At 41.6% G+C, this 26114-nt stretch overlaps 1 protein-coding gene across 1 annotated transcript in view; it reads left to right on the top strand.

Moving 5' to 3' along the window:
* Positions 1-26114, top strand: part of AACS (acetoacetyl-CoA synthetase) — a 350996-nt gene that overhangs the window by 303602 nt on the left and 21280 nt on the right. Inside the window, exons 12-15 of the mRNA XM_053701850.1 lie at positions 6854-6976; positions 8560-8673; positions 9284-9409; positions 23924-23993. Coding sequence (XP_053557825.1) covers positions 6854-6976; positions 8560-8673; positions 9284-9409; positions 23924-23993 — 433 coding nt within the window. The remainder of the gene's footprint in view (positions 1-6853; positions 6977-8559; positions 8674-9283; positions 9410-23923; positions 23994-26114) is intronic.

A 26114-nucleotide genomic window follows, 5' to 3' on the forward strand; every position in this document is an offset into this window, starting at 1 on the left:
ATGGTACTAAATCCCTTTATTCACATTCTGAGTGACAGCACACAAAACTAGACTGGTGCTATCCTTAAAACATATTTTCTCCAACATTGGTGTGTCCGGTCCACGGCGTCATCCTTGCTTGTGGGATATTCTCTTCCCCAACAGGAAATGGCAAAGAGTCCCAGCAAAGCTGGTCACATGATCCCTCCTAGGCTCCGCCCACCCCAGTCATTCTCTTTGCCGTTGCACAGGCAACATCTCCACGGAGATGGTTAAGAGTTTTTTTGGTGTTTAAAATGTAGTTTTATTTTTCTATCAAGTGTTTGTTATTTTAAAATAGTGCTGGTATGTACTATTTACTCTGAAACAGAAAAGGATGAAGATTTCTGTTTGTAAGAGGAAGATGATTTTAGCAGACAGTAACTAAAATCGATTGCTGTTTCCACACAGGACTGTTGAGATGAAGTAACTTCAGTTGGGGGGAAACAGTTAGCAGTCTTTTCTGCTTAAGGTATGACTAGCCATATTTCTAACAAGACCATGTAATGCTGGAAGGCTGTCATTTCCCCTCATGGGGACCGGTAAGCCATTTTCTTAGTTAAACATAAAAGAATAAAGGGCTTCAAAAAGGGCTTAAAAACTGGTAGACATTTTTCTGGGCTAAAACAATTGCTTTACTAGGCATATTATGCAGATTCTAACTAATTATTGGTATTATAATCTTGGGGAACGTTTAGAAAAACGGCAGGCACTGTGTTGGACACCTTTTTCAGATGGGGGCCTTTCTAGTTATAGACAGAGCCTCATTCTGGGACTGTATAGGGGTTAAATGTAAAAATGGCTCCGGTTCCGTTAATTTAAGGGTTAAAGCTCTGAAATTTGGTGTGCAATACTTTTAATGCTTTAAGACACTGTGGTGAAATTTTGGTGAATTTTGAACAATTCCTTCATACTTTTTCACATATTCAGTAATAAAGTGTTTTCAGTTTGAAATTTAAAGTGACAGTAACGGTTTTATTTTAAAACTTTTTTGTGCTTTGTTGACAAGTTTAAGCCTGTTTAACATGTCTGTACCATCAGATAAGCTATGTTCTATATGTATGAAAGCCAATGTGTCTCCCCATTTAAATTTATGTGATAATTGTGCCATAGTGTCCAAACAAAGTAAGGACAGTAATGCAACAGATAATGATATTGCCCAAGATGATTCCTCAAATGAGGGGAGTAAACATGATACTACATCATCCCCTACTGTGTCTATACCAGTTATGCCCACACAGGAGGCCCCTAGTACATCTAGTGCGCCAATACTTATTACCATGCAACAATTAACGGCTGTAATGGATAACTCCATAGCAAATCTTTTATCCAAAATGCCTACTTATCAGAGAAAGCGCGATTGCTCTGTTTTAAACACTGAAGAGCAAGAGGACGCTGATGATAACTGTTCTGACATACCCTCACACCAATCTCAAGGGGCCATGAGGGAGGTTTTGTCTGATGGAGAAATTTCAGATTCAGGAAAAATTTCTCATCAAGCTGAACCTGATGTTGTGACATTTAAATTTAAATTAGAACATCTCCGCGCACTGCTTAAGGAGGTGTTATCTACTCTGGATGATTGTGACAATTTGGTCATTCCAGAGAAATTATGTAAGATGGACAAGTTCCTAGAGGTTCCGGTGCCCCCCTACGCTTTTTCCTATACCCAAGCGGGTGGCGGACATAGTAAATAAAGAGTGGGAAAGGCCCGGCATACCTTTTGTTCCCCCCCCCTATATTTAAGAAATTATTTCCTATAGTCGACCCCAGAAAGGACTTATGGCAGACAGTCCCCAAGGTCGAGGGGGCGGTTTCTACTCTAAACAAACGCACTACTATTCCTATCGAAGATAGTTGTGCTTTCAAAGATCCTATGGATAAGAAATTAGAGGGTTTGCTTAAAAAGATTTTTGTACAGCAAGGTTACCTTCTACAACCAATTTCATGCATTGTTCCTGTCACTACGGCAGCGTGTTTCTGGTTCGAGGAACTAGAAAAAATCGCTCAGTAAAGAATCTTCGTATGAGGAGGTTATGGACAGAGTTCAAGCACTTAAATTGGCTAACTCTTTTGTTTTAGATGCCGCTTTGCAATTAGCTAGATTAGCGGCGAAAAATTCAGGGTTTGCTGTCGTGGCGCGCAGAGGGCTTTGGCTAAAGTCTTGGTCAGCGGATGTATCTTCCAAGACAAAATTGCTTAACATTCCTTTCAAAGGTAAAACATTATTTGGACCTGATTTGAAAGAGATTATTTCAGACATCACTGGGGGAAAGGGCCACGCCCTCCCACAGGATAGGTCTTTTAAGGCTAATAATAAGCCTAATTTTCGTCCCTTTCGCAGAAACGGACCAGTCTCTAATTATGTATCCTCTAAGCAAGAGGGTAATACTTCACAACCCAAACCAGCCTGGAAACCAATGCAAGGCTGGAACAAGGGTAAGCAGGCCAAGAAGCCTACCACTGCTACCAAAACAGCATGAAGGGATAGCCCCCGATCCGGGACCGGATCTAGTGGGGGGCAGACTTTCTCTCTTTGCTCAGGCTTGGGCAAGAGATGTTCAGGATCCTTGGGCGCTAGAAATAGTTTCTCAAGGTTAACTCCTGGAATTCAAGGAACTACTCCCAAGGGGAAGGTTCCACAGGTCTCAATTATCTTCAAACCAAATAAAGAGACAGGCATTCTTACATTGTGTAGAAGACCTGTTAAAGATGGGAGTGATACATCCAGTTCCAATAAGAGACCAAGGAATGGGATTTTATTCCAATCTGTTCATAGTTCCCAAAAAAGAGGGAACATTCAGACCAATTTTGGATCTAAAGATCCTAAACAAATTTCTCAGGGTACCATCGTTCAAAATGGAAACTATTCGAACGATCCTACCTACTATCCAGGAAAATCAATTTATGACTACCGTGGATTTAAAGGATGCGTACCTACATATTCCTATCCACAAGGAACATCATCAGTTCCTAAGGTTCGCTTTTCTGGACAAGCATTACCAGTTTGTGGCACTTCCATTTGGATTAGCCACTGCTCCAAGGATTTTCACAAAGGTACTAGGGTCCCTTCTAGCGGTTCTAAGACCAAGGGGCATTGCAGTAGTACCTTACTTGGACGACATCCTGATTCAAGCGTCGTCCCTGTCAAAAGCAAAGGCTCATACGGACATCGTCCTAGCCTTTCTCAGATCTCACGGATGGAAGGTGAACTAAGAAAAAAGTTCCCTGTCCCCCGTCAACAAGAGTTCCCTTCCTTGGGAACAATAATAGATTCCTTAGAAATGAGGATTTTTCTGACAGAGGTCAGAAAATCAAAACTTCTAAGCTCTTGTCAAGTACTTCATTCTGTTCCTCGTCCTTCCATAGCACAGTGCATGGAAGTAATAGGATTGATGGTTGCAACAATGGACATAGTTCCTTTTGCACGAATTCATCTAAGACCATTACAACTGTGCATGCTCAGACAGTGGAATGGGGATTATACAGACTTGTCTCCGACGATTCAAGTAGATCAAAAGACCAGAGATTCACTCCGTTGGTGGCTGACCCTGGACAATCTGTCACAGGGAATGAGCTTCCGCAGACCAGAGTGGGTCATTGTCACGACCGACGCCAGCCTAGTGGGCTGGGGCGCGGTCTGGGAATCCCTGAAAGCTCAGGGTCTATGGTCTCGGGAAGAGTCTCTTTCTCCCGATAAACATTCTGGAACTGAGAGCGATATTCAATGCTCTCAGAGCTTGGCCTCAACTAGCAAAGGCCAAATTCATAAGGTTTCAGTCAGACAACATGATGACCGTTGCATATATCAATCATCAGGGGGGAACAAGGACTTCCCTGGCGATGAAAGAAGTGACCAAGATAATTCAATGGGCGGAGGATCACTCCTGCCACTTGTCTGCGATCCACATCCCAGGAGTGGAAAATTGGGAAGCGGATTTTCTGAGTCGTCAGACATTCCATCCGGGGGGAGTGGGAACTCCATCCAGAAATCTTTGCCCAAATAACTCAATTATGGGGCATTCCAGACATGGATCTGATGGCGTCTCGTCAGAACTTCAAGGTTCCTTGCTACGGGTCCAGATCCAGGGATCCCAAGGCGACTCTAGTAGATGCACTAGTAGCACCTTGGACCTTCAACCTAGCTTATGTATTCCCACCGTTTCCTCTCATCCCCAGGCTGGTAGCCAGGATCAATCAGGAGAGGGCCTCGGTGATCTTGATAGCTCCTGCGTGGCCACGCAGGACTTGGTATGCAGACCTGGTGAATATGTCATCGGCTCCACCATGGAAGCTACCTTTGAGACAGGACCTTCTTGTTCAGGGTCCATTCGAACATCCGAATCTGGTTTCCCTCCAACTGACGGCTTGGAGATTGAACGCTTGATTTTATTCAAAGCGTGGGTTTTCAGATTCTGTAATAGATACTCTGATTCAGGCTAGAAAGCCTGTAACTAGAAAAAATTTACCATAAAATATGGAAAAAATATATCTGTTGGTGTGAATCTAAAGGATTCCCATGGAACAAGATAAAAATTCCTAAGATTCTATCCTTTCTACAAGAAGGTTTTGGAGAAAGGATTATCTGCAAGTTCTCTGAAGGGACAGATCTCTGCTTTTATCTGTTTTACTTCACAAAAGACTGGCAGCTGTGCCAGATGTTCAAGCATTTGTTCAGGCTCTGGTTAGGATCAAGCCTGTTTACAGACCTTTGACTCCTCCCTGGAGTCCTAAATCTAGTTCTTTCAGTTCTTCAAGGGGTTCCGTTTGAACCCTTACATTCCGTAGATATTAAGTTATTATCTTGGAAAGTTTTATTTTTGGTTGCAATTTCTTCTGCTAGAAGAGTTTCAGAGTTATCTGCTCTGCAGTGTTCTCCGCCCTATCTGGTGTTCCATGCAGATAAGGTGGTTTTGCGTACTAAGCCTGGTTTTCTTCCGAAAGTTGTTTCCAACAAAAATATTAACCAGGAGATAGTTGTACCTTCTTTGTGTCCGAATCCAGTTTCAAAGAAGGAACGTTTGTTACACAATTTGGACGTAGTCCGTGCTCTAAAATTCTATTTAGAGGCTACTAAAGATTTCAGACAAACATCTTCCTTGTTTGTTGTTTATTCTGGTAAAAGGAGAGGTCAAAAAGCGACTTCTACCTCTCTTTCCTTTTGGCTTAAAAGCATTATCCGATTGGCTTATGAGACTGCCGGACGGCAGCCTCCTGAAAGAATCACAGCTCACTCCACTAGGGCTGTGGCTTCCACATGGGCCTTCAAGAACGAGGCTTCTGTTGACCAGATATGTAAGGCAGCGACTTGGTCTTCACTGCACACTTTTGCCAAATTTTACAAATTTGATACTTTTGCTTCTTCGGAGGCTATTTTTGGGAGAAAGGTTTTGCAAGCCGTGGTGCCTTCCATTTAGGTGACCTGATTTGCTCCCTCCCTTCATCCGTGTCCTAAAGCTTTGGTATTGGTTCCCACAAGTAAGGATGACGCCGTGGACCGGACACACCAATGTTGGAGAAAACAGAATTTATGCTTACCTGATAAATTACTTTCTCCAACGGTGTGTCCAGTCCACGGCCCGCCCTGGTTTTTTAATCAGGTCTGATGAATTATTTTCTCTAACTACAGTCACCACGGTATCATATGGTTTCTCCTATATATATTTCCTCCTGTCCGTCGGTCGAATGACTGGGGTGGGCGGAGCCTAGGAGGGATCATGTGACCAGCTTTGCTGGGACTCTTTGCCATTTCCTGTTGGGGAAGAGAATATCCCACAAGTAAGGATGACGCCGTGGACCGGACACACCGTTGGAGAAAGTAATTTATCAGGTAAGCATAAATTCTGTTTTCCTTCACTTGGCTTCTACATAAATAAAGAATGGTCTAGTTTTAATTTCCTATTTCATGTGCTGTCGCTAAGTACATGAAGAAAGGAATTCGTCATTATGTACAAAAATCCTATTTTACTGATTTGTCACCAACCAGAAATTGAAAATGACTTCCAGGTTTTACTTCATAACTGTTACTTTCTTTTTTGTCATAAAATGTTTACAAAATACCTAAAAGGCATACACAGTACTTACTTCTGTATCCAGTTTTTGTACAAATTCTCTCTCTCTTCACTGTCTCTCTCTTCACTCTCTCTCTTCAAACGGTCTCTTCACTGTCTCTCTCTTCACTCTCCTCTATCTCTATTCACACTCTCTTCACTCTCTTCTCTCTCTCTTCTCTCTCTAACTCACTCTCTTCACTCTCTCTCTCTCTTCACTCTCTCTCTTCACTCTCTCTTTCTCTCTCTCTTCACTCTCCTCTCTCTCTCTCTCTCTCTCTCTCTCTCTCTCCACTCTCTCTCTTCACTCTCTCTCTTCACTCTCTTTACTCTGTCTTCATTCTCTCTTTTCACTCTCTCTTCACTCTTTCTCTCTCGTCACTCTCTCTCTCGTCACTCTCTCTCTCTTCACTATCTCACTCTCTCTCACCCTCTCTCTCTCTTCATTCTCTCTCTTTACTCTGTCTTCATTCTCTCTCTTCACTCTCTCTTCACTCCCCCCCCTCTCTCTCTCTCTCTTCACTCCTCTCTCTTTCTCTTCACTCCTCTCTCTTTCTCTTCACTCCTCTCTCTTTCTCTCTATCTCTCTCTCTCTCTACACTCTCTTTACTCTGTCTTCATTCTCTCTCTTCACTCTCTTTACTCTGTCTTCATTCTCTCTTCACTCTCTCTTCACTCTCTCTTCACTCTTTCTTTCCCTCTCAAGTATAATTAGCTTAACCCCTTGAACAGTTAAATAAACCATTTTTTTGCCGCCACCACACTGGCAAATCTTTTTCTTCCAGCTGAAACAAACAGTCTGAAAACCCTTCATACAATACTATCTACAGGATCCCCCTTAAAGCCTCAAAGCTACGAATATGTGTATAATAGTATAAAGAAAAATGTCCTGCTAGGCTCTATTTCAGGTAAGTGGACAACTGTGTGTACCAAAGCTTCCTCAGCATTTTTGCTTTGTCTCTTTGTACCTGTGCCTATCACTTGAAGTTCACCATGGGGCCTATCTATCAAGCTCCGAAAGGAGCTTGACGTCCCGTGTTTCTGGCAAGTCTTCAGACTCGCCAGAAACAGCGGTTATGAAGCAGCGGGCACAAAGACCGCTGCTCCATAACCTGTCCGCCTGCTCTGAGCAGGCGGACAGACATCGCCGGAAATCAACCCGATCGAGTATGATCAGGTTGATTGACACCCCCTGCTGGCGGGGCAGCGTGTGCACCAGCAGCTCTTGTGAGCTGCTGGTGCAATGCTGAATACGGAGAGCGTATTGCTCTCCGTATTCAGCGAGGTCTGGCCAACCTGATCAGCACTGTCAGATCAGGTCCGCCAGACTTTGATAAATAGGGACCCATGAATCTTCTGCATGGTGTTTTATAATTAGCATTTTATGATCCCTTAGAAAAACTTATCAAGACATTTTTCTACAAGATTTACAATTAAAGTTTATGCATATTTTTATGGTTGCTAAGCTTTTTTTTTAACTAATATATATATACTAATTTATTTCCTCCTCACCTTTTTCAAGATATTTAAAACAAAAGTCAAACTTGAAAGGCTGTTTGCTTTTCTTCATTATTTCTACAGTTCCTATTTACCCTTTCTGCGATGCTTGGAACATTGTGCAAAGTGTTACTTGAGTTTCATTGCTTTTATTGACTTTTTGGTAGTGTGATGTAACAAGCCACAGGCCCCTCAGGGAGTCAAGTGGATCATGAAACGGAAATATTTACTTAGAAAGTGTTTTGGAGACACTGCTTTGCTGATTAAAGGGATAGGAGAGTCAAAATTAAACTTGCATGATTCAGATAGAGCATGTCATTTTAAGACCCTTTTAAATTCACTTCTATTTTCAAATGTCATTCGTTCTCTTAGTAGTAAAAAATGAATACGCACCTATCATGAAATACTAAAATCTGTATAAGATGGTGGAAAATAGAATGATGAAGATTTAATAAAAAAAAAAAAAAATAACAATATAAAACATACATACATAGGTCCAAATCCAGAAATCCAAACTTATTCTGAAATCCAAACTTTTTAATTAGTATTTTTTTTAAATAAAATTATAAAAAATTACAATTTTTTCCTGCATGTAAGTCACAATCTTCTCTGCCTATGTCTTTAGTTTGTTTATTATGTTCTAAAATGCAAATAATAGTCTATATTCTCTTTACTGTACTGTACTCTCTTCCTGAGGGTATTATGTTTACAATAATCCCATATATATATAGCCGCTAATCAATTTAATTTTCACACTTTTGTTACCCTCGCCTACCATTGTTTACATAGTCATCATTTTTTATGTGAAGTAGCAATTTATCATACTTTAGTCTTACAATTTGCATGTCTTCTAATTGTAGAACTATTTTCTGATATCTACTTCAGTCTTTACTACTTTGAGCATATATAAATGCAAAGTATTTTCACTCTCCCCATGCTCAATATAGCTAAATGTTCCTGCTGCTAAAGTAATCTTGTGCTGCTACTGTTGCAGGTGGCACGGATATTATATCGTGTTTCATGGGCCAAAACGTGCGCCTTCCAGTTTATAAAGGAGAAATTCAGGCCAGGAACCTTGCAATGGCAATAGAAGCTTGGAGTGAAACAGGTAATCTATCTGTGGTTAACCCTTCATTAGCTTGCCTTCCTCTGAGAAAATAAAGGACGAGATTATTATGTTATTATATGTTCCAGCAAGAGCAGTTCATCACTGATGTTTCTCTGCCCTAGTGACCACAAACTCATTTTCTGATGATGCACTTCATATATCTATGGCAACATAAGGGTGAAGCTTGTTAGTGACACAATCCTTTGCGTGCTTCTCTAGAGGTGTTAATGTCAAGATTGCAATGAATATGTTTAATTAAGTGGGTCATACTCAACAATTATCTTCAGAACCTGCAAACTGTGAATTAGATACTCACAAGCCAGAAGCATTTGCATATCAAACAAATACATTAGAATTGATTTTTTTGTGTGTGTATTTTTAGTGTAGTGATTAGGAGATTATGTTTTGCTTACCTTGCCTTAGATGCCAAACACATGTTGTATTTCACAGTATATAACAGTATTATTATTGTTATTATTTATGTATAGTATAAATATATTCCAGCCAAGATATTAAAATGTACATTAATAAGATATAAGGAATATAAGGAATACGTCATGTTTGATTTCTTTTTAGATAAATAAAACAATTATATGTTCTCTTTCTTCAGGAGAGCCTGTGTGGGGTGAAAGTGGGGAGCTGGTGTGTTTAAAACCATTACCGTCTCAACCCACTCACTTCTGGAGTGATGAGAACGGCAGCAAATACCAAAAGGCTTATTTCTCTAAATTCCCAGGTAACTTAAAGACTATTAAACTTTATTGGGTCCAAAAGCATAGTTATAAGGAACAGAAAGGAAAACAAGCGTGACCCTTATTGCAATAACTAGTGTTACAGGTTTCTGTGTTTGATGAGATGAATGGGGATTTTAGAAAGGTTATAGCACATGTAGGAAAAGTAGTATCATTTCTTAATTATTTTAGCATATTCTTAGCTCCTATTGATTGACCATTTTGTCAGAAGTTATTTCTATTAATCTTCATCCCTAATCATTTGTCACTTAGAGGCCAAATTATCAAAGGTCTTACGGACCTGATCCGACAGTGCGGATCAGGTCCACAAGACCTCACTGAATGCAATGCGCTCTCCGTATTCAGCATTGCACCAGCAGCTCACAAGAGCTGCTGGTGCAACACCGCCCCCTTGCAGATTGGCCGCCAGCAGGGAGGTGTCAATCAACCCGATCGTACTCGATCGGGTTGAATTGTGGCAATTCCTGTCTGCCTGCTCAGAGCAGGTGGACAGGGTTATGGAGCAGTGTTCTTTAGAAGACTTGCCAGAAACACGGGCCCTCAAGCTCCATACGGAGCTTGATAAATGGGCCTCTTAGTGGTAAATATATTAAAAATATTTATTTCTAAAATATATCCCATTTCTAAGCTCATGCTTGAATTTTCTAGGTGTAAATTAAATGCTGGGATACATATGCAGTTTTTTTTCTGCACAGCTACTCAACACAGTCTTTATTTCTCCTTGTATGGTGTATCCAGTCCACAGGTTCATCCATTACTTGTGGGATTTTCTCCTTCCCAACAGGAAGTTTGCAAAGAGGACACCCACAGCAGAGGCTGTCTATATAGCTCCTCCCCTAACCCCCGCCTCCAGTCATTCTCTTTGCAACTCTCGACAAGATAGGAAGTATAAAGAGATATGTGGTGATTTAGTGTAGTTTTGCCTTCAATCAAGAGTTTGTTATTTTTAAACGGTGCCGGCGTTGTACTGTTTTATTCTCAGGCAGAAAATTAGAAGAAGAGTTCTGCCTGGAGGTTGATGATCTTAGCGGTTTGTAACTAAGGTCCATTGCTGTTCTCACACATAACTGAAGAGTATGGGATAACTTCAGTTGGGGGAACGGTCTGCAGATTACCTGCTTTGAGGTATGTTTAGTACTTTTATTTCTAGAGAAAGGATAAGTTCTAGAAAATGCTGACAGAACCTTGTGTATATTGAGGGTAAGCTAGATGCAGTGATTTTGCAAACGACTGGGATCATGCTTACAAAGTGGGGTAATACTCATGTTAATACTCATATTAATTAGTGACAAAACGTTTACATGTTTCATAAATGGGACGTTTTTTTCTCTGAGGGTGATAAGTCTTTATTTGGGCCTAGTTTTCCACATGGCATAGTCAGATTACTCCTAGGAGTATTTCCTTAAGGCCCCTCTGACATTGAGTACAGGGTGGGAGGGGCCTATTTTCGCGCTTTAATTGCGCAGTTTCTTTCAGACTGAGACATCCAGCTTCCCTAGAGGAGTCCTCTTGCATCTGAGGACCACTATAGAGGGCTTATTTCTTCACTAATCGTATTTGAGGGCAGGTAGGAGCCACAGCAGAGCTGTGGCAAGGTGCTTAACTGTCTTTTACCGGTGGTTGATGTTTTTTAAATCCGGTTTGGGGGCTAAGGGGTTAATCATCCATTTGCAAGTGGGCGCAATGTTGCTTTAGTCCCTTACTCACACTGTAAAAATTTCGAAGTCTTTACTACATTTTAACACTGTTTTGCAGTTTAAGTGTTAGTTTTTTTTCTCTTAAAGGCACAGTACCGTTTTTGTTTAATTGCTGTTTCACATTTATTAAAGTGTTTTCCAAGCTTGCTGGTGTCATTACTAGTCTGTTAAACATGTCTGACATAGAGGAAACTCCTTGTTCAATATGTTTAGAAGCCATTGTGGAACCCCCTCTTAGAATGTGTACCAAATGTACTGAAGTATCTATAAACTATAAAGACCATATTATGGCTTTTAAAGATTTATCACCAGAGAATTCCTCAGACTGAAAAAAGGGAGGTTATGCCCATCTAGCTCTCCCCATGTGTCATAACCTATAACTCCCGCCCAAGTGACGCCAAGTACATCTAGCGCGTCTAATTCTTTTACCTTACAGGACATGGCAGCAGTTATGACTTCTACCCTCACAGAGGTATTGTCCAAACTGCCAGGGTTACAAGGAAAGCGAGACAGCTCTGGGGCTAGAACAAATACAGAGCTTTCTGACGCTTTAATAGCTGTGTCCGATATACCCTCACTAGGCTCCGAAGCCGGTGCAAGGGAGTTTCTATCTGAGGGTGACATTTCAGATTCAGGGAAGGTTTTACTTCAGTCCGATTCTGAAATGACTGCGTTTAAATTTAAGCTTGAACACCTCCGCTTATTGCTCAGGGAGGTTTTAGCGACTCTGGATGACTGTGACCCCCATTGTGGTTCCAGAGAAATTGTGTAAAATTGACAAATACTTTGCAGTGCCTGTTTACACTGATGTTTTTCCAGTCCCTAAGAGGTTTTCGGGAAATTATTACTAAGGAATGGGATAGACCAGGTGTTGCCGTTCTCTCCTCCTGCTGCTTTTAAAAAGATGTTTCCCATAGATGTCGCCATACGGGACTCATGGCAGATGGTCCCCTAAGGTGGAGGGAGCTGTTTCTACCCTAGCTAAGCGTACAACTATCCCTGTCGAGGACAGTTGTGCTTTCCTAGATTCTATGGATAAAAAATTGGAGGGTCTCCTTAAGAAAATTGTTATTCATCAAGGTTTTATTCTCCAGCCTCTTGATGCATTGCTCCAGTTACTGCTGCAGCGGCTTTTTGGTTCGAGTCTCTTGAGGATGCTCTACAGGTGGAGACCCCGCTAGATGATATCTTAGACAGGATTAAAGCTCCTAGCTAATTCCTTTATTTCTGACACCGTTTTTCATTTAACCAAGCTAACGGCTAAGAATTCAGGTTTTGCCATTCTGGCGCGTAGGGGGCTATGGCTTAAGTCCTGGTCAGCAGACGTTACTTCAAAGTCTAAGCTTCTTAACATCCCCTTCAAAGGACAGACCCTATTCGGGCCTGGCCTGAAGGGAAATCATCTCTGACATTACGGAGGAAAAGGTCACGCCCTTCCTCAGGATAGGTCCAATAAATTAAGGACCAAACAGAATAATTTTCGTTCCTTTCGAAACTTCAAGGGTTGCGCAGCTTCAGCTTCCTCTAATGCAAAACAAGAGGGGGAATTTCGCCCAGTCCAAACCAGTCTGGAGACCTAACCAGACTTGGAACAAAGGGAAGCAGGCCAAAAAGCCTGCTGCTGCCTCTAAGACAGCATGAAGGGGTAGCCCCCGATCCGGGACCGGATCTAGTCGGGGGCAGACTTTCTCTCTTCGCCCAGGCTTGGGCAAGAGACGTCCAGGATCCCTGGGAAACAATCTCTAGTGCCCAGGGATCCTGGACGTCTCTTGCCCAAGATATGTAATATCTTCTGGAAGTCAGAGGTTCATCTCCAAAGGGGATATTTCATCTCTCATAACTATCTGCAAACCAGATAAAGAGAGAGGCATTCTTACATTGCGTTCAAGACCTACTGGTTATGGGAGTGATCTACCCAGTTCCAAGAGAGGAACAGGGGCAGGGTTTCTATTCAAACCTGTTTATAGTTCCCCAAAAAGAGGGAACTTTCAGACCAATCTTGGATCTCAAATTTCTCAGGGTCCCATCCTTCAAGATGGAGACAATCCGAACCATCCTCCCTATGATCCAGGAGGGTCAATATATGACTACCGTGGACTTAAAGGATGCTTATCTCCACATTCCGATTCACAGAGAGCATCATCAGTTCCTCAGGTTCGCCTTCCTAGACAGGCATTACTAGTTTTTTGGCTCTTCCATTTGGGTTAGCCACGGCGCCAGAGTCTTTACAAAGGTTCTGGGGTCCCTACTGGCGGTCCTAAGGCCGCGGGGCATAGCAGTGGCTCCTTACATAGACAACATCTTGATCCAGGCGTCGACTCTTCAAATCGCCAAGTCCCATACGGACATTGTTCTGGCCTTTCTGAGGTCTCACGGGTGGAAGGTGAACGTAGAAAAGAGTTCTCTCTCCCCTCTCACAAGAGTTTCCTTCCTAGGGACTCTGATAGATTCAGTAGAAATGAAAATTTTTCTGACAGAAGTCAGGATATCAAAGCTGCTAACTTCCTGCCGTGCTCTTCATTCCATTTCTCGGCTGTCAGTGGCTCAGTGTATGTAAATAGACATAGTTCCGTTTGCCCGCCTACATCTCAGACCACTGCAACTTTGCATGCTCAATCAGTGGAATGGGGACTACACAGATTTGTCTCCTCTGCTAAATCTGGATCAGGAGACCAGGGATTCTCTTCTCTGGTGGTTATCTCGGGTCCATCTGTCCAGGGGAATGAGCTTCCGCAGGCCAGAGTGGACTATAGTGACAACAGATGCCAGCCTTCTGGGCTGGGGCGCGGTCTGGAACTCCCTGAAAGCTAAGGGTTCATGGACTCAGGAGGAAGCCCTTCTCCCTATAAACATTCTGGAATTGAGAGCGATATTCAATGCTCTTCAGGCATGGCTGCAACTGGCTGCGGTCAGGTTCTTCAGATTTCAGTCGGACAACATCACGACTGTAGCCTATATCAACCATCAGGGGGGAACAAGGAGTCGCCTGGCAATGATAGAGGTTTCCAAGATAATTCTATGGGCAGAGGCTCACTCTTGCCATCTTTCAGCTATCCATATCCCAGGAGTAGAGAACTGGGAGGCGGATTTTCTAAGTCGGCAGCCTTTTCATCCTGGGGAGTGGGAACTCCATCCGGAGGTATTTGCCCAGCTGATTCAACTATGGGGCAAACCAGAACTGGATCTGATGGCATCTCGCCAGAACGCCAAGCTTCCTTGTTACGGGTCCAGGTCAAGGGATCCCCAGGCAGCACTGATAGATGCTCTAGCAGTGCCCTGGTCCTTCAGCCTGGCTTATGTGTTTCCACCATTTTCTCTCTTCCCTCGTCTGATTGCCAAGATCAAGCAGGAGAGAGCTTCAGTGATTTTGATAGCACCTGCGTGGCCACGCAGGACTTGGTATGCAGATCTGGTGGAGATGTCATCCTTTCCACCATGGACTCTGCCGCTGAGGCAGGACCTTCTACTCCAAGGTCCATTCAAACATCGAAATCTAATTTCTCTGCGTCTGACTGCTTGGAGATTGAACGCTTGAGTTTATCAAAACGTGGTTTCTCCGAGTCGGTCATTGATACCTTGATTCAGGCTCGAAAGCCTGTCACCAGGAAAATCTATCATAAGATATGGTGTAAATATCTTCATTGGTGTGAATCCAAGGGTTACTCATGGAGTAAGGTCAGGATTCCTAGGATTTTATCTTTTCTCCAAGAAGGATTGGAAAAGGGATTATCAGTTAGTTCCTTAAAGGGACAGATTTCTGCTCTGTCTATTCTTTTGCACAAACGTCTGGCAGATGTTCCAGATGTTCAGGCATTTTGTCAGACTTTAGTTAGAATCAGGCCTGTGTTTAAACCTGTTGCTCCGCCATGGAGTTTAAATTTAGTTCTTAAAGTTCTTCAAGGGGTTCCGTTTGAACCTTTGCATTCCATAGATATCAAGCTTTTATTTTGGAAAGTTCTGTTCTTAGTAGCTATCTCTTCGGCTCAAAGAGTTTCTGAGTTATCTGCCTTGCAGTGTGATTCCCCTTATCTGATCTTCCATGCAGATAAGGTAGTTTTGCGTACCAAACCTGGGTTTCTTCCTAAGGTAGTATCTAATAAGAATATCAATCAGGATATTGTTGTTCCGTCACTGTGTCCTAATCCTTCTTCAAAGAAGGAACGTCTGTTACACAATCTTGACGTGGTTCGTGCTTTAAAGTTTTATTTACAAGCTACTAAGGATTTTCGTCAAACATCTGCATTGTTTGTTGTCTACTCTGGGAGGAGGAGAGGCCAAAAGGCTTCGGCAACTTCACTTTCTTTTTGTCTGAGAAGCATAATCCGGTTAGCTTATGAGACTGCTGGCCAGCAGCCTCCTGAAAGAATTACAGCTCATTCTACTAGAGCGGTAGCTTCCACTTGGGCTTTTAAACACGAGGCCTCTGTTGAACAGATTTTCTAAATTTTTCTAGATTTTTCTAAATTCCACAAATTTGATACTTTTGCTTCCTCGGAGGCTATTTTTGGGAGAAAGGTCTTGCAGGCAGTGGTGCCTTCCGTTTAAGTTCCTGCCTTGTCCCTCCCTTCATCCGTGTCCTAAAGCTTTGGTATTGGTATCCCACAAGTAATGGATGAACCCGTGGACTGGATACACCTTGCAAGAGAAAACAAAATTTATGCTTACCTTATAAATTTCTTTCTCTTGTGGTGTATCCAGTCCACGGCCCGCCCTGTCACTTTAAGGCAGGTGTTTTTATTTTTAAAACTACAGTCACCACTGCACCCTATAGTTTCTCCTTTTTCTTACTTGTCTTCGGTCGAATAACTGGAGGTGGGGGTTAGGGGAGGAGCTATATAGACAGCTCTGCTGTGGGTGTCCTCTTTGCAACTTCCTGTTGGGAAGTAGAATATCCCACAAGTAATGGATGAACCCGTGGACTGGATACACCACAAGAGAAAGAAATTTATCAGGTAAGCATAAATTTTGTTTTTCTACACATCTTAAAGGCTAACAGGCAATTATAATAATTTATTTGTATAGCGCCGCAAAAATTCCGTAGCACTGGGTACAGAGATAGGGGTATAAAATAACAAGGGTTAGTGATAACATACAAAAACATAACAAACTATACAGATCTAGTACAAGAGGAAGAGGGCCCTGCTTCAAATAGCTTACATTCTACAGGTTGAGGGTGGATTGTAGTTGCAGCAGTGAGTCGAGCCAATTCAAGAATTATTTTAGGTAGGATGAAAATTAGAGGAGAGCTGGTAAGCCTCTCTGAATAGGTGTTATTCACCTCCTGGCCAGCAGGAGGAGGCAAAGAGCACCCCAGCAGAGCTTTTAAGTGTCACTTTCCTTACCCATAACCCCCAGTCATTATTTGCCTCTGTGACTGGAGAACGAAGATGAGTGTCTGAGAAGACTAATCCTTTTAATGGGTAGTTTACCTGCAAACAAGGATTGGGGTCTGGCTCAATCCATGTCAATCTCTTTAGTAAGAGTATAGTGGCCTTTAGCAGTTAGAAGGCAGCGAGGTGGTCCTTGCTTTACTTCTAACACACTTTCTACCCCTTTTTTTAAAAAAAGAGTTAGTTGCTCTGTTCTTTCTTTGTCTACAGGTCCCTGATAGAGAGTGGAGTATATATCACACCTTGTAGCTGTCTCTCTGCCCGGCAGCAGGATCCTCAGGTAAGTGCTTTTGCCTTCTAGGTACTGAAGGTTTGCACTTGTAAGGGGTTAAATCCTCTATTGGATCATTTAGGACTTGATTTATCCTTTTATTCAGGGTACAAAAAAGGTTTTTTTCTGCAGGCATATTTGTATGTGTTAAACTAATTTATGAATGAGGCTGAGGGGTTAATTCCTTCCCCTCTGTTTTGAGAATTGTATTTCTCATGAGTGGCTGAAGTGTTTTTAAGGAGGTTTAGTTTTCCCTCCTTTGATCTGATCAGAATTCATGTGCGGGAGCTGGAGAATAAGACTATATTAATTTTGAGTGTGTTTACCATACGTGCACTTTTTACTGTGGCACAGTTTCTTTTCTTCTCTGCTGATCACATGACCCTCCGCTCTTCCTGCTACTACGCTGAGAGGAGTATTTTTGTCCGTCTGTGAAAATGTTTCTGACGGATGTGCACTTGACGAACTGATCGTCTTGGAAGCAGGAATTTCTGTCACCTGCTGGGGAGTCCTCATTATTCGATCTAGTGGCAGCTGAAGGAGGACACCTCAGATAGACTGAGGGCTAGTGGCGCCTGTATTTTTATCTGTAGTGAGTGTTTTAGAGATAATAGCTCTGAGGATTTCCTCTGCAGATTCTAAAAAAATGTCCTCTCAGTAACCTGCCGGCTTTATTGAATTTTTTTAAAATTACTTTTCCCATTTTGATTATTAGTGGGATCTGTTCAGTTATGGACACAGAACAGGATGCTTGTATTTCTATGGACAAATGTTTACTATGCTTAGAGGGTCAAATTATCCTACCTATGCAATTCTGTTCTACATGTCTAGCTAAGACTTTAAAATTTAAAGACGAGTTACTCCCTTCTGAGCCACATGTCTCTCAGGATAATGCTGATTAGAATATGCCTCAGCTTTCTCCTCAAATGTCCCAAGCCTTAATGGTTTCACATAGAGTGCCTTGCAGTTCCTCTAACCCTCCTGGGGGTGTTTATTTGCCAGGAGATTTTTGATGCACAGATAACTTTTGCGGTGTCTGCAGCTTTATCTGCTTTCCTTACTGCGGGTAAGCGTTAGAGGAAATCCAAAACTTTTTCTGCTAGTAAGGTTTCTGATCAAACTAAATCTTCACTGGTCAACCTTTCCCAAGGGTCTGATGAGGAAGATACTTCAGTAGCCTCTGAAGGTGAGATCTCTGACATGATGGGGGGAAATTCTGCAGAATCTGAATAAGTAAATTTTCGATTTAAACTTGAACAACCCCTTTACTTCTAAAGGAGGTCCTGGCTACTTTGGACGACTCTGACTCTTCTGTCGCTGTCAACCCTAAAAAATCTAGTAAACTCAATAGATATTATGATGCTCCTTCTTCCGTAGAGATTATAGCTCAGGAATAGAAAAAATCAGGGATTCCCTTTTCCCCTTCTGCTATTTTTAAAAATATGTTTCCTGTTGCTGACTCCATTCAGGATTTGTGGCACACTGTGCCTAAGGTGGAAAGAGCTATCTCTACTCTAGCCAAAATAACTAATATTCCTATAGAGTATAGCTATTCTTTCAAGGATCCCATGGATAAGAAGCTTGAAGCTTACTTAAAGAAGATGTACATTCATCAGGGATTACAGTGGCAACCTGCTGCAAGTATTGCTACAGTTGCAGGTGCAGCATCTTATTGGTGCAATGCCTTGTCGGAGCTGATTTTAGAAGATACTTCTATAGAGGAGATCCAAGATAGGATCAAGGCTCTTAAACTGGCCAATTCTTTTATCTCTGGTACCAACATGCAAGTCATTAGACTGGGAGCCAAGATGACTAGCTTCGCTGTTCTAGTTCGCAGGGCTCTATGGCTAAAATCTTGGTCGGCTGATGTAACTTCTAAGTCCAAGCTACTTTATTTACCCTAAAAGGGTAAGACTTTCTCATTGGTCCTGGTCTGGCGGAGATAATTTCTGAGATTACAGGTGAAAAGGGGTCTGTCCTACCTCAGGACAACATAGATCTAAGGGTCGCCTAAATTCAAATGTTCGTTCCTTTCATAACTTCAAAGGACAGAAGTCTCCCTCTTCCTCCAGGAGGTCCAGTCAGCCTTGGAAAATGGGAAAGCAATCCAAAAAGCCTTCATCTGATGCTAAATCAGCATTAAGGGTCTGCCCCCAGTCCGGTGTTGGATCAAGTGAGGGTCAGGCTTTCTTTTTTCGACAAGCTTGGGTAAGCAATGTCCCAGATCCTTGGGCTGTGGACATAGTATATCAGGGTTACAGAATAAGATTCAAGACTTGTCCTCCCAGGGGCAGATTCATCCTCTCAAGATTATCTGCAGACCAGGTAAAAAGAGAGGCCCTCTTAAACTGCGTTCAGGACCTATCCTCCCTGGGAGTGATTGTTCCAGTTCCTGTAAGGGAACAGGGCCAAGGATTCTATTCAAATCTTTTTGGGGTTCCCAAAGAGGAGGGAACTTTCCGTCCCATTTTAGACCTAAAATGTCTCAACAAATTCATCAGGATTCCGTCCTTCAAGATGGAAACCATTCGTTCCATTCTTCCCTTGGTCCAAGAGGGTCAGTTCATGACGACCATAGACCTGAAGGACACGTATCTTCATGTTCCCATTCACAGGGATCATCACCAGTTCCTGAGATTCGCTTTTCTGGACAAGCACTTCTAATTTGTTGCACTTCCGTTTGGACTTGCTACAGCTCCCAGAATATTCACAAAGGTTCTGGGGACTCTTTTGGCAGTGGTCCGATCTCAGGGAATTGCCGTAGAGCCTTAACTAGATGACATCTTGGTTCAGGCGTCCTCTTTTCAGCTAGCAAAATCTCATACAGAGATGTTGTCTTTTCTACGTTCCCACGGGTGAAAAGTGAATCTGGAAAAGAGTTCCCTTGTTCCAACTACAAGGCTGTGTTTCTTAGGGACAATCATAGATTCCCTATCCATGAAGATTTTCCTGACGGATGTCAGAAAATCCAAACTTCTTGCTTCGTGCCTTTCTCTCCAGTCTGCTATTCGTCCATCATTGGCTCAATGCATGGAAGTTATTGGTCTGATGGTTGCTTCCATGGACATCATTACTTTTGCTTGGTTCCATCTGAGACCTCTGCAACTCTGCATGCTTAGCCAATGGAATGGAGACCATTCAGATCTATCACAGAGGATAGATCTGGATTCCCTAACAAGAGACTCTCTCTCGTGGTGGATTTTGCAGGACAATCTGTCTTGGGGCACATGCTTCCAGAGAACTTCCTGGGTGATTGTGACCACGTACGCCAGCCTGTTAGGCTGGGGATCCGTTTTTTTTTTTTTTTTTTTAAAGCTCAGGGACTGTGGACTTGGGAGGAGTCCTCTCTTCCCATAAACATCTTGTTGAGAGCAATCTTCAATACCTTGATGACTTGGCCTTAATTATCTTTTAGTCCGGTTTATCAGATTCCAGTCAGACAACATCACCTCAGTGGCTTACATTAACCACCAGGGAGAGTTCCTTAGCTATGAAGGAGGTGACTTGCATTCTTCAGTGGGCGGAAGCTCACGATTGTCTCCTATCTGCCATCCACATTCTAGGAGAACTGGGAGGCGGATTTTCTGAGCAGACAGACCTCTCATCCCGGGGAGTGGGCTCTCCATCCGGGGGTGTTCCCAAGATAATCCTCAGGTGGAGGGTTCAGGAGTATGATCTGATGGCGTCTCGTCAAAATGCCAAGCTTCCAAAGTACGGTTCAAGGTCTAGAGATCCTCGGGACGCTCTGAAAGGCGCTCTGGCGGTTCATTGAAACTTCTCTCTAGCATACCTGTTTCCTCCGTTTGCTCGTATCAAACAGGAGAGAGTATATGTAATTCTAATAGCTCTTGCATGGCCTTGCAGGATCTGGTTCGCGGATCTGGTGAAGATGTCATCTCTTCCACCTTGGAGGTTACCTATGAGGAAGGACCTTCTACTTCAGGGTCCCTTCCTCCATCCAAATCTAGATTCTCTGGAGCTGACTGATTGGAGATTGAACGCCTAGTTTTGGCTAGACGTGGGTTTTCTGAGTCTGTCATTAATACCATGCTTTAGGCTTGTAAACCTGTTACTTGCAGGATTTATCATAAGGTATGGCGTAAATACCTTTATTAGTACAAATCTAAGGGATTCTCCTGGAGTTGGGTGAGGCTTCCCAGCATTTTATCCTTTCTTCAGGATGGTCTGGAGAAGGTTTGTCAGTCAGTACTCTGAAGGGTCTATTCTATTCTTTTGTGCAAAGCTTTTGTTCAGGCCGTGGTCAGAATCAGGCCTGTGTTTAAACCTGTTGCTCCTCTTTGGCGCCTTAACCTCATTCTTAAAGTTTTGCAGCAGGCTCCGTTTGAGCCAATGCATCTTGTTGATATAAAATTGTTATCCTCTTATTTTGATGTAAGATTGTGAAGCTTATTAACTGTATGTACTTGCTCAACTTCAATAAAAATTACATAAATAAAAAAAATTAAAAATTGTTATCTTGGAAGGTTTTGTGTGATTCCCCGTACCTTATTTTTCATGCAGATAAGGCGGTCCTTCCTACTAAGTGGGGTTTTCTACCTAAGAATGTGTTGAATAGATACATTAATACATTAATCAGGAAATTGTTGTTCCTTCTTTTTGTCCTAATCCTTCTTCCCATAAGGAACGTATTTTGCATAACCTGGATGTTGTGCGTGCCCTAAAATTTTACCTTCAAGCTACTAAAGATTTTCAGTAATCTTCTGCCCTGTTTGTTGTTTTCTCTGGAAAACGTAAAGGTCAGAAGGCCACTTCTACTACTCTTTCCCTCTGGTTAAGAAGTATTATTCGTTTAGCTTATGACAGCAGCCTCCTGAGAGAATTACGGCTCATTCTACTAGGGCTGTCTCCTCATCTTGGGCTTTCAAAAATGAAGCTTTTGTGGAACAGATTTGCAAGGCATGGTCCTCTTTGCATACTTTTTCCAAATTCTACAAATTTGATACTTTTGCCTCGGCTGAGGCCTCTTTTGGGAGAAAGGTTCTTCAAGCGGTGGTGCCTTTGGTTTAAGTCCTCCTGCCTTGTTCTACCTCCCTTTTCATTCTGTGTCCTCTAGCTTGGGTTTTGGTTCCCACTAGTAATTGTAATGAAATTGTGGACTCTCCATGCCATAGGAAAGAAAACAAAATTTATGCTTACCTGATAAATGTCTTTCTTTCCGGGCATGGAGAGTCCACGACTCCGCTCTTAAATTTAAGACAACAGTTTTTATGTTAACCTCAGGCACCTCTATACCTATGTGTTATCTTCTTTTTCCATTTCCCTTCGGCCGAATGACTGGTGGTTATGGGTAAGGGAAGTGACACTTAACAGCTCTGTTGGGGTGCTCTTTTCCCCTTATTTTCGGTTCTTTTGACAGACTTGCATTTTGCCAATCAGTGCTGACTCATTAACTCCACGGGAGTGAGCCCCATGTTATCTATATGGCGCACATGAAAGGGCTTATAAATTTCAACAATGAATACCAAAAGATCAAAGCAAATTTGATGATAAAAGTCAAATGGAAAGTTGTTTAAAATTGCATTTCCTATCTGAATCGTGAAAATTTATAATTTTGACTAGACTGTTACTTTAAAGAGATGAGTTAGGGCGGGGGTTAGAGAAGCAGAGAGAGGGAAGGAGTCATGAAGGAATAGGGTGAAGTGGGTAACTTGTGAGATGGTCTTCCTCTGTTACAGGAGGAAAGTAGCAGATAGTTTTATTAATAGAAGGGGTGTATTGGAAGGCTGGGATTGAGGGTTGTGAGGGAGAGATGTATTTTCTAATTGATCAATTTTAGTTTTGAAGTGATCAGGAATAATCTGAGCAGTGAGTTTGGTAGTGGGTAGAGGTGCAGGCAGATGAAGGAGGGAGTTAAAGATTTGATAACAGCCTTCTGGGGTTCGATGCGTGAGTTGACACAAGGTAGGAGAAATATACTTGTTTGGCCAGGCTGAGAGCAGAGTTGTATGACTTAAGGACCAATTTACAATGCAGGAAATCAGCACAGGTGTGTGATTTTCTCCACGGACGTTCAGCAGTCTGTGAATATCGCTGAAGATAGAGGGTCTGTTTGGTGTGCCATAATGCACGGCAAACACTGGAGAGTGTAGCTTTGTCAAGTGTTGTTTTTAGTGCAGAATTATGCTGCAAGGCCACAAGGTCTGGGCAAGAGAGGGATGAAATGTTGGAGAGCAGAGGTTTAGGTTGAGTAGAAAAGTCTGTGAGATCTAAGTCTTTTAAATTCCTGTAATGTAGCAGTTTTTTGGGGGCATTCAAGGATGCAGCAGGTAGAGTAAGAGAAAAAGTTAGTAGAGGATGGTCAGAGAGAGGAAAGGGGAAGTTAGAGAAGTTGGAAACGGCACAGAGATGGGTGAAGATCAGGTCAATTGAGTTGCCTTCACAGTGAGTTGGAGATGTTGTCCACTAGATATATATATATATATAGGATTCAGCAAGCAGTCCCTTGCTTATGCAAGTGCACGTGGAAAGCAAAAGACCCACTGCAGGCCTCAAATATCACAAAATAAAAAAGCTCCACAGCAGAATGAAATTCAGCTCACTTTATTCCAGTGTGAATCCAACAGACAGCAATGTTTCGGGCTCTCAACCCTTACTCATACTATGTAAGGTTTGAGAGCCCGAAACGTTGCTGTCTGTTGGATTCACAGTCTGGAATGAAGTGAGCATAATTTCATTGTGCTGTGGAGCTTTTTAATTTTGTGATTTTGTCCACTAGGACAGGCCAAGAGAGGTGGTAATAGATAAAAGCTTAGAGGCAGCAGACACGTTAGAATTGTCAATGGGTATGTTGAGATTCCCTAAGATGAGAGAAGGGACGTTACAAGAGAGGAATTGTGGGAGCCAGGCTTCAAAGTGGTTTAGAAATTGTGATGCTGGGTCAGGAGGCCAATAAATAAGAGCAACATGGAAAGCTACAGGGGAGAAGAGGTGAATAGTGTCAACTTCAAAAGATAGGAAACAAAGGGAGGGGGCTTAGGAATGAAGAGGAAGGTACAGTAATTTATTGGAAGAAATAGATTTTTTATTTTTTTTTAAGCAATATTTTTTATTGTTTGGTGGTACATGACATTTATTGCATATTATATTTAGAAATTTCTCACAATGTGTCCTTGTTTGTAGGTGTCTGGGCTCATGGAGACTACTGCAAAATAAATCCAAAAACTGGAGGGATCGTCATGCTGGGCCGCAGGTCTGTTTGACTAAAAAATACATTAAGATCTTACAGAAACTATTTAAACAATTTTAGATACGCTCAAATTAAAAACATTTTCCAGTTTAGTTTATCTGTTTTCTTTTGGTATTATTACCTTGTTAAAAATAGAAATTAGGAAGCAAAAAATAGTTTAACAGCCCAGTTTATTATCAAAACGATTCTTATTATCTTGTAACTAGGGTATTTTTTTCTTGCATTTAGGTAATAACTGATATTACTTTCATCATGTTCCCCACCTAGAGCTTCAACAGACTTTAACCCTGAAAATAAAATTTATATTCTCCAATTACATAGAGGCACATCATGGCTCCCTTTATTATAACGAATGTGTGTGCTTCTCATTAGAGAAAATTAGTAAATGTTTCAGGCATACAATAATTGAAGCAGCTGGGGGTTTATAATAGATTAAACTGAGTAAATACTAACTGCAAGAATAAATTAGATTCGCAGACTTTTAATTTAAAACTAATCTCTTATTTATACACATTTAAAGTTGTTGATAGTATCCCTTTAAATATATATTTTTCTCTCTTCAATTTGTCAAATATCTGTCTGTCTTAAATGAAAATATTTTTTTTGTTTGTCTGACTTGTTGAAGCTTCTCATTCTTGCCCACTAGTACAGCTAGTTCAGCGGTCTTGAAGGAACAATAAACATCAGTTGCTTTTGTGTATAAATTGTGCTTGGTCCCTTGCTTCCTGCATAAACAGGTCAAAAAGCAAAAACTTTATCCTAGATTTTCAAACTGCTGCAAATTGCCTAAAGCAGGTATTTCATTTGCAGGTTACAGAATTGTCTTTATCCTCTTTAAATACCTCTTGCTGTGTGAAACGCGTATGCTTATATCACACGCTTTAATGTCCTTTTAATACAGTTGCATATGTTTTGTACTTCATGTTAGTTTCTGTTTACTTTAAAACAAAAAAAAACAACTTAGATCCTTTTCATGAGAGAGCATACCTCAGATTGATCTAATGGAAAAGAGGTAATTTGATAATAGAAGATAGAAAGTAGACCTGTATAATTCATTATTTGTTAGTTGAAGGCACAAGAAACACTATTTATTTCATGCTTCAGATAGAGCATACAGTTTTAAAACAAATTTCTGATTTACCGCTATCAAATTTGATTCCTTCATTTATGTTGAAGAAGCAGTAATGCACTACTGGGAGCTAGCTGAATGCCAATGACAAGAGGTATATATTTGCAGCCACCAACCAGCAGCTCCTGAGCCTACCCATGTATCCTTTTCAATAAAGGATACCAAAAGTACAAAACAAATTAAATAATGGAAGTAAATTGTAAAGTTGTTTAAAATCACATGCTCTATATAAACCATACAAATAAAAAAATGTGTTTCATGTCCCTTTAAATGAATCCGGGAAATAGCCACTGCCTGCGGCATTTGGCTGATTTCGGTGCTGAGTTTGTTAGGGAGGTAGTGCAAATACAAATATTTGGACTTGTACAGATGTTTGTGTATTGCACTTTTTACCTAATAAATCTGGTGCTAGAAAGAGTCTGATTGTGCAGACCTCAGACATTTTCCTGATTTGTTTAACTAATAACAAATTACACGTCTATTAGAAAGTCTGTCTGTGTCATGAAAGTATGATTCAGTCTTCCATGTCCCTTTTTTCTATGAATTTAAAAGTCTGACAAACGGAAGAGAGAAGGACAGTTATGGGAATATTTTATGGGGCCATTTGCATAGGTTTAGGGTTTGAACTCATCCTCTGGAGATGATGGTTCTACTTTGAAACAATGAAGTTGCATTTAAGTAATCTCTATTAATGGTAAGAGATTAAGATAGATCTCTAAAATCATAATGATATCCAGACTGCAATAGGGAGAAGCTCAAATACAATTAAGGGATTTCAAGCAGATGGAAGATAGCATTATTTAATTATGGTAAATTGTTTGTGTAAAATTGTATCTTTCTATTGTTTGATTATGGCTTGGATTAAAAGGATCTAAGAAATATAATGTGAAATAAATAAGAGGATGATTTGGAGCCCTTGTGCTCGTGCAAGTCTGCTTACTACAAGTAAATATGCGGCAGTCATTTGGGGTGATTGGCAGGTTCTACGGGATGTA

Source organism: Bombina bombina, chromosome 2, assembly GCF_027579735.1.
Source record: "Bombina bombina isolate aBomBom1 chromosome 2, aBomBom1.pri, whole genome shotgun sequence".
Lineage (NCBI taxonomy): Eukaryota > Metazoa > Chordata > Amphibia > Anura > Bombinatoridae > Bombina > Bombina bombina.